General features: G+C 39.1%; 1 protein-coding gene across 1 annotated transcript in view; it reads left to right on the forward strand.

Moving 5' to 3' along the window:
• The first annotated feature begins 1423 nt into the window (after positions 1–1423).
• The window catches only part of LOC109116034, a 24599-nt gene continuing 17140 nt past the window's right edge, over positions 1424–8882 (forward strand). The window contains 6 exon segments of the mRNA XM_019200752.1: positions 1424–1687; positions 2506–2884; positions 2951–3441; positions 3444–3648; positions 3687–4072; positions 4597–4849. Of these exon segments, the coding sequence (XP_019056297.1) occupies positions 1424–1687; positions 2506–2884; positions 2951–3441; positions 3444–3648; positions 3687–4072; positions 4597–4849 (1978 nt within the window).

Consider the following 8882-nt stretch of genomic DNA (forward strand, 5'->3'; position numbering starts at 1 on the left):
ATGTTTGGATGCACTCTAAAAATGTTTGGACGCACTCTAAACGTATTTGACGCACTCTAAACATGTTTAGACGAACTCTAAACATGTTTCGACGTACTCTAAACATGCACTCTAAGTATATTTCGACGCACTCTAAACTTGTTTTGATGCACTCTAATTATGTTTCGACGCACTATAAACGTGTTTTGACGAACTCTAAACATTTTTTGTTGCACTCTAAACATGTATTGACGCACTCTAAACATGTTAGGATGCACTCTAAACGTGCTTGGAGGCACTAGATGTATTTGGACGCATTCTAAACGTCTTTGGACGCACTTTAAACATCTTTAGATACTCTAAACATGTTTCGACGCACTCTAAATATGCTTCGATGCACTCTAAAAATGTTTGGATGCACTCTAAACATGTTTGGATGCACTCTAAAAATGTTAGGACGCACTCTAAACGTGTTTGGACGCACTCTAAACGTGTTTGGACGCATTCTAAACATGTTTCGATGAACTCTAAATATGCTTCGACGCACTCTAAAAATGTTTCGATGCACTCTAAACATATTTGGATGCAGTTTAAAAGTGTTTGGATGCACTCTAAACGTGTTTGGATGCACTCTAAGTATGTTTGGATGCACTCTAAACATGTTTCGATGCACTCAAATGTTTCGATGCTCTCAAAACATGTTTGGATGCACTCTAAGTATGTTTTGACGCACTCTAAACATGCTTGGATGCACTCTAAATGTCTTTGGACGCACTCTAAATGAAGACTTTTATATAAATTTGAATTATAAATGAAAGAGAATGAATGGGTTTTTTGTATATGTGAAAGAGAATGATGAAATGAAGATATTAAGTATGTATATGAAAATGTATTGAAGATGTGTATCGGAGAAATGTCTCCTGCATGTCTTATTCTTAAGTGTTGACTTTAGAATACATATATATACAAAATAGATAATGCACTTTAAACATGTTAGGATGCACTCTAAACATGTTTAGACGAACGCTAAACATGTTTCGACGCACTCTAAACATGTTCCATTGCACTCAAAATGTTTCGATGCTCTCAAAACATGTTTGGATGCACTCTAAGTATGTTTTGACGTCTAAACATGCTTGGATGCGCTCTAAATATGTTTTGACGAATTCTAAACATCTTTTGTTGCAGTCTAAACATGTTTTGACGCACTCTAAATCATGTTTTGACGTACTCTAAAAATGTTTCGATGCACCCTAAACATGTTTGGATGCACTCTAAAAATGTTTGGACGCACTCTAAACGTATTTGACGCACTCTAAACATGTTTAGACGAACTCTAAACATGTTTCGACGCACTCTAAACATAACATGCACTCTAAGTATATTTGGACGCACTCTAAACTTGTTTCGATGCACTCAAGTATGTTTCGACGCACTATATGATATGGACATCCAAGGCAACACCATTGGAGTTGAACTCATGCAAGGACGAGCTGCATCGGAAGCTAGCTACGGGATGAACATAGCGGGAGAAAGCGTTGAGCCAATTGGACCGATTACAAGATCTCGTGCCAAGAAGCTACAAGCTGCATCAAATGGCCTTATTCTCCCTTGTTTGAGTCAAGAACACTTGGAAGAATGTGTTGGGTTGGTCCAACAACAAGCCCAGCCCATTATCCACATGATATCAAGCTTGGAAGACCCACAAGTGAAGCCCAAATTTTAGGCCCAATAAGTGTGACGAAAATTGACATCAATTCTGGTCAAGATGTCTTTCCAACACCATCTTGAAGACCACAAAGTCAGCATTATGGTTTTCTTGAAGTTCCACACAATCACATTCAAGACTTTTTGAAGACCACACATTCACACCTTGATTTTTGTGCTTATTTATTTTAGTTTTTGCTAAGTTTCATGTATTGATCTCTATTTAAAAATCAGATTGTAAAAACACAACTTTGAAATATATTTTGAGAGGTTTCTCTTAGAGTTCTTTTAGAACTAATTTCTGAACTTATCGGATCTTCATCCGTGGCGTTCAAACTTGACTTATCAAGTGTTGATTCCGCACAACACTTGTGGCATCTTCGATCACCCTACGTTTCTAAACCAGGTTCACTCGATCAAAGAAAAAAAAAAGAAAAGAGAAAAAAAAATTTGGAAGTTGATTCGATTTTGAGTCGGAGTTGAGTCAAAGTTTCTTGAGTCGTAGTCCAAAACTTTCGAGTCATAGTCGAAGTTTCATCTTTGAGTCGTTTGAGTTTTCTTGCGTTGAATATTAGGTTTTGAGACTTAGAGTCACTCTTACTCATCTTCTAACTTGGTTTAGTGAGTTGAGTTTTGAATTTCATTGTTGTTGCTTCTGATTGAGTTCCTTAATTAGTTTGCACAAGGATTCGTAAGAGAAACGGGAGAGTTGAGTGATACACAAATTGAGCGAAACTCTTTTCTGAGTGATTTGTGAGGTTCTCTCATCTTCCTTTTCCTTGTCTATTTCTGTTTATTTGCTGACGTTTTTACTTGCAGGAAAATTTCATAATGGCGGTGGAACAAAATTGCAATCTAGACAATCAGCAACATGAAGAAGCAAACCTACTTCAAATGCAGGCCTTGATGGGTGAGCTACGGAGAATCATGCGAGCTGAGTTGGAGGGTATCCATCAAAGAATAGACCAGATGGAAAATGAGGCGCTTGTCGCACGTAACCTGCCACGACAAAATGCGGTGCAAAGACAACCTCGAAATGGTCCCGAAAGAGCTAGAACACCACCACAAGTTTCTAGCAACGAAGAAGATGTAAGATCAGATTTTTATGAGGCTCCTCGGAGACAAAGACGAGAAAGAAGGGCTCGGGAGCATGTTGATGATGATCTCAGTGGTATAAAACTCGAAATCCCATCTTTTCATGGCAGGAATGATGCTGAAACTTACTTGGAGTGGGAACGGAAGGTTGAGATGGTGTTTGACGTACATCACTATTCTGAGCGAAAGAAAGTGAAGTTGGCAGCCGCTCGCTTTAGTGATTATGCACTTGCATGGTGGGATCAACTTGTAACCACACGAAGAAGAAATGGGGAGAATCCTATTGATGCTTGGGATGACATGAAAGCGGTTATGAGGCGAAGATTTGTTCCAAACCACTATCATAGAGAAGTTCTCCAACGATTGAGGCGTTTGGTCCAAGGTAACCGTAGTGTCGAAGAATATTATAAAGAGATGGAAATACTAATGATTCGAGCCAATGTTGATGAGGATAGGGAGTCAACGATGGACAGATTTATTGGAGGGTTGAATCAGGAGATCCAAGATCGTGTGGAGACTCAACACTATGTTGAGATGGAGGAGTTGCTACATCTTGCGATCAAGTTTGAGAACCAAATCAAAAGAAGGGGGAAAACACATCAGAAGTTTGGTTCCAACTCTTCCAATGCTCGGCCACATTTCCACAAAGAAGATAAGCAACTTTTGGTTCAAAAGTGGCAGCAAAGCCCGAGGGCAAACCTGATACGTCCCAGCCTAGAAAGCAAGGTATTTCTGATGCTGTTCCATCACGTACTCGAGATATTCGATGTTTTAAGTGTTTGGGCAGAGGACACTATGCAAATGAGTGCCCGAATCGAAGAACATTGGTGGTTCGTGATAATGGAGAGGTTGAAACCGAAGCTGAGGGTGAATCTGATTCAATGCCGTCTTTGGAGAGGATGTAGACGAGCAAGAGGCTGAGTCAGGTAAACTGATGGTGACTAGAAGGGTTTTGAATCTTCGATCAAAAGAAGAGGAGAAAATCCAGCGAGAAAACATCTTTTATACAAGATGTGTTGTTAAGGACAAGGTTTGTAGTTTGATCATTGATAGTGGGAGTTGTACTAACGTGGCGAGCAATTCTTTGGTTGAAAAGCTAGGGTTGCTTACTCAGAAGCATCCAAAGCCATACAAACTTCAGTGGCTGAATGACAATGGAGAAACGAAGGTTCATAGGCAAGTAAAGGTTCCATTTCGTATTGGCAAATACGAAGATGAAGTGCTATGTGATGTTGTGCCTATGCAAGCTGGTCATTTACTTCTTGGGCGGCCATGGCAGTTTGATACCCGTGCTCAACACGATGGATACTCCAACAAATATTCTTTTGAGTTCAAAGGGAAGCAAAAGTTTCATTTCGTATTGGCAAATACGAAGATGAAGTGCTATGTGATGTTGTGCCTATGCAAGCTGGTCATTTACTTCTTGGGCAGCCATGGCAGTTTGATACCCGTGCTCAATACGATGGATACTCCAACAAATATTCTTTTGAGTTCAAAGGGAAGAAAATCAGATTGGTTCCTTTGACTCCTAAAGAAGTGTATGAAGATCAACTCCAAATGATGAAGAATGAGAAGAAATTGTGTGACCATGAGGTAGTTCACTCAAAAATTGGTGAGGATTTGAGAAAAACCCAGTCAAAGGCCTTTGAGAGTATACCCGTGAGATCAAACACAAATTTCTTCATGAGAGCGAGAGAGGTTAAGAAAGCATTGCTTTCGCACCAGCCTATGTTTGTACTTCTGTACAAAGAGGCTCTTTTGAACACTAACGAACTCACCTCTACTTTGCCTAGTGTTGTTCTTGATCTTCTGCAGGAATACGACGATGTTTTTCTGGAGGAGATTCCAAATGGACTGCCACCATTACGAGGAATCGAGCATCAAATCGATTTCATTCCCGGTGCAAGTATTCCAAACAAGGCAGCCTACAGAACCAATCCCGAGGAAACCAAAGAGCTTCAGAGGCAAATTTCGGATCTGATGGAGAAGGGACACGTCCGAGAAAGCATGTCACCATGTGCCGTGCCGGTGATTCTTGTACCAAAGAAAGATGGTACGTGGCGAATGTGTGTTGATTGTCGTGCAGTCAACCAAATCACGGTAAAGTATCGCCATCCTATTCCGAGACTTGATGACATGTTGGATGAGTTGCATGGTTCAAAATTCTTTTCTAAGGTTGATTTGAGAAGTGGCTATCATCAAATACGCATGAAAGAAGGTGATGAGTGGAAAACTGCCTTTAAAACAAAGCATGGGTTGTATGAATGGTTGGTTATGCCTTTTGGCTTAACAAATGCACCTAGCACGTTTATGAGGCTGATGAATCACGTTCTTAGACATTTTCTAGGACGTTTCGTGGTTGTGTATTTTGATGATATGCTGATATATAGCAAGAACCTTGTTGAACATGTTGAACACATTAAATCTGTCTTGGATGTTCTGCGAAAGGAGCAATTGTTTGCTAACTTCAAGAAATGCACGTTTTGCACTAACAAATTGGTGTTTTTAGGGTTTGTGGTTAGTGAGCAGGGAATTCATGTCGATGAAGAGAAGATCGCAGCCATAAGGGATTGGCCATGTCCGAGGACAGTTGGTGATGTGAGGAGTTTTCATGGACTTGCAAGTTTTTACAGGAGGTTTGTTAAGGACTTTAGCACCATAGCTGCACCACTTACAGAAGTTATCAAGAAGAATGTCGGGTTTAAGTGGGGAGATGCACAAGAAGCTGCTTTTCAACTTCTGAAAGAAAAACTCACTAATTCTCCACTCTTGTCTCTACCTGATTTTTCTAAAGCTTTCGAGGTAGAATGTGATGCTTCTGGTGTAGGTATTGGAGCTGTTTTGATGCAGGAAGGAAAGCCAATATCTTATTTCAGTGAGAAGCTAAGTGGAGCGCAACTAAACTATCCCACTTATGACAAAGAGCTTTATGCTTTGGTGAGGGCGCTTCAAACATGGCAGCACTATCTTTGGCCGAAGGAATTCATCATTCATACCGATCATGAGGCTTTGAAACATCTAAAAGGTCAGCAAAGGTTGAACAAACGACATGCTAAATGGGTTGAGTTCATTGAAACATTTCCTTATGTTATTCGCTATAAGCAAGGAAAAGAGAATGTTGTGGCTGATGCTTTATCTCGTCGTCATAACCTGCTTGTTTCTCTTGACTCGAAATTGCTTGGCTTTGAGTTCATTAAGGAATTGTATGCTTCTGATCTCGATTTTGGAGATGTCTTTAAGGCATGTGAGAAATCTGCTTGTGGTGAATATTTCATACATGATGGGTTTTTGTTCCGAAAGAACAAGTTGTGCATTCCTCATTGTTCTTTGCGTGATTTGTTGGTTAGGGAAGCACATAGTGGTGGTCTAATGGGGCACTTCGGAGTGGCCAAAACCTTGACTGTTTTGCAGGAACATTTCTATTGGCCACACTTGAAACGAGATGTCGAACGAATCTGTGCAAGATGCATTGTTTGCAAAAAGGCGAAGTCTAGACTTCAACCACACGGTTTGTACTCTCCATCGCCAATTCCTAGTCATCCCTGGACTGATATTTCTATGGATTTCATGCTTGGTTTGCCTAGGACCAGAACTGGAAGGGACTCAATATTTGTTGTGGTTGATAGGTTTTCGAAGATGGCACAATCCGAAGAGGATGAAGCAGCCACAACACCAGAAGAAACTGATGCATCCATCCAAACCGAAAAGGGAGATGATGGAAGCCATTTACCCCTTATGGTTCAAGAAACCAAAGGAGATCAAAAGGCAATCGTCCTTGATGAAAATGTAGACAAGGAGAACCAAAAAGAAGAAGAAGAGCAAACGAAAAATGACGAACAAATTTGGAAAAAAAGAGACGAAAAGGAACAAGAGCAATGGACTGAGCACGGAATTTTGGTGGCCGACTTCCAAGAGAAAATGAATTTCCAAGAAGAAGCGAGAGCCAATGAAACGCTGCAGCTACCCATTCACAGCGGTCCATTTCGGTCATGTCTTTCCCCTAATCTTGTTTTTGAAACTTTCTTTGTTTGTTTTAGCATATTTGGACAGAAGGTACTCGTGGGAACTAAGGAAAGCCCAAGGAGATCAGATCGTTCATCCCATGACACCAACCAAAACAAAATCAACATCACTTTTGAGGAAAACAAATCTCTGCTCAAGAACCAGACCATTCAGAAAACCATCAATTGCATCTCCTGTCTTCTTTCGATCTCTAAGGGGTTTGTTATCGTCTTCTCTACCATAAACTCTCCTAAGAATGTTATTTTTTATCATAACCCATATAAACTTTTTAGCTATAATGAAAATCACATTTTGAGTTTAAGAATAAGTCATGATAGTAATAGGATTATGCATGATATTTTCGATAAAATGGCTAATATTGATATTTTTAGTAGAATTTAATTTCTAGGAACATTTCTAGCAAGCAAATTAAGATATGAATATATTCATAGACTGCTTCTTTTGCAAGATGACGTTGAAAACATTTTACAGAAAAATGAGTCACGAGTGAATGTAAAATTGTTTGATTATGTTCAATCTAAACTTTCTAACACTTTATTTGATAAGTTGCAGGCTTTTGAAGTTGACGTCGGATGTCAACATCTAATTAAAGGAAAATTCTTTGCTTTTCTTTATATACCGATTCATTCTAACGAATCATATGTAATAGGAATAAAACAGAAAGGTTCAACATTAAAACATTATTTCAAAGAGATTTGGTTTGAGGGGGAATGTAAGGTGAAACTTCAAACCAAAGGTAAAACACTATATCTTCTCGTGTTTGATTATAGTCATATTTTTACAGCCTTATGTTTGGTTTTGTGTGTAAAATGGAGTGTCTTGGCCTCCTTTGTGTTCTTTAATCCATTTTGTGAGTGTTTGCAAAATTTAGGAACCAATATTGAGATGAATTGCATTTTTGAGGGGGAACAATGGAAGAGGATGCAACAACGAAAGGTGATACAATACACATGGATGAGACAATGCGTTCTCTTGCCAAGATTAGCTCTCCGACATTCCTCCAAGCTAATCTTGAGGGGGAATGTTAGAATATATATACCACACGAAGAAACTGATGCACAAGAAATCGAGAAACGATAACTCGTCATAGCTAACACTTGAAGGCTGAAGTCAACCAACGAAATAAGGGAAGCTTTATGAAGTCAGTAGCCGTTTGAAGAAGCAAGATTTATGGCTAAATCAATCAGAAATCTCGACTCAATCAATCAAAGAGAATCTGAGATCACATTGATCTCTACTTGCCATATTAGCTCATCTAATATCTTCTTTCCTCATTTGTAAATATTATAACCGTTTGTAATATGTGTTACCTTATTCTTTTAGCTTAGTTTTAGTCCTTTATATGTTACGCATGAAACTATATTTGTTTAAGAAGAATAAAGTGATCTATTGCATATAGTGCACGATTACCTCTCTTCTTCTTAGCTTTCTTCTAATTTTCAATCTATTTTCTTGGTGTTCATGATCTGAAACACTCAAATATTTTAGAAATCTTCAGAACATAGCGGGAGAAACCGTTGAGCCAATTGGACCGATTACAAGATCTCGTGCCAAGAAGCTACAAGCTGCATCAAATGGCTTTATTCTAAACATGTTTCGACGCACTCTAAATATACTTCGACGCACTCTAAAAATGTTTGGCTGCACTCTAAACATGTTTGGATGCACTCTAAAAATGTTTGGACGCACTCTAAACGTGTTTGGACACACTCTAAACATGTTTCGATGAACTCTAAATATGCTTCGACGCACTCTAAAAATGTTTCGATGCACTCTAAACATATTTGGATGCACTTTAAAAGTGTTTGGATGCACTCTAAACGTGTTTGGATGCACTCTAAGTATGTTTGGATGCACTCTAAACATGTTTCGATGCACTCAAAATGTTTCGATGCTCTCAAAACATGTTTGGATGCACTCTAAGTATGTTTTGACGCACTCTAAACATGCTTGGATGCACTCTAAATGTCTTTGGACGCACTCTAAACGTGTTTTGGTGCGCTCAAAACATGTTTACACGAACTCTAAATATGTTGAGACGCACTCTAAAAATGTTTTAATGCGCTCTAAACATGTTA

This window comes from Tarenaya hassleriana, unplaced genomic scaffold, assembly GCF_000463585.1.
Source record: "Tarenaya hassleriana unplaced genomic scaffold, ASM46358v1 Cleome592, whole genome shotgun sequence".
Lineage (NCBI taxonomy): Eukaryota > Viridiplantae > Streptophyta > Magnoliopsida > Brassicales > Cleomaceae > Tarenaya > Tarenaya hassleriana.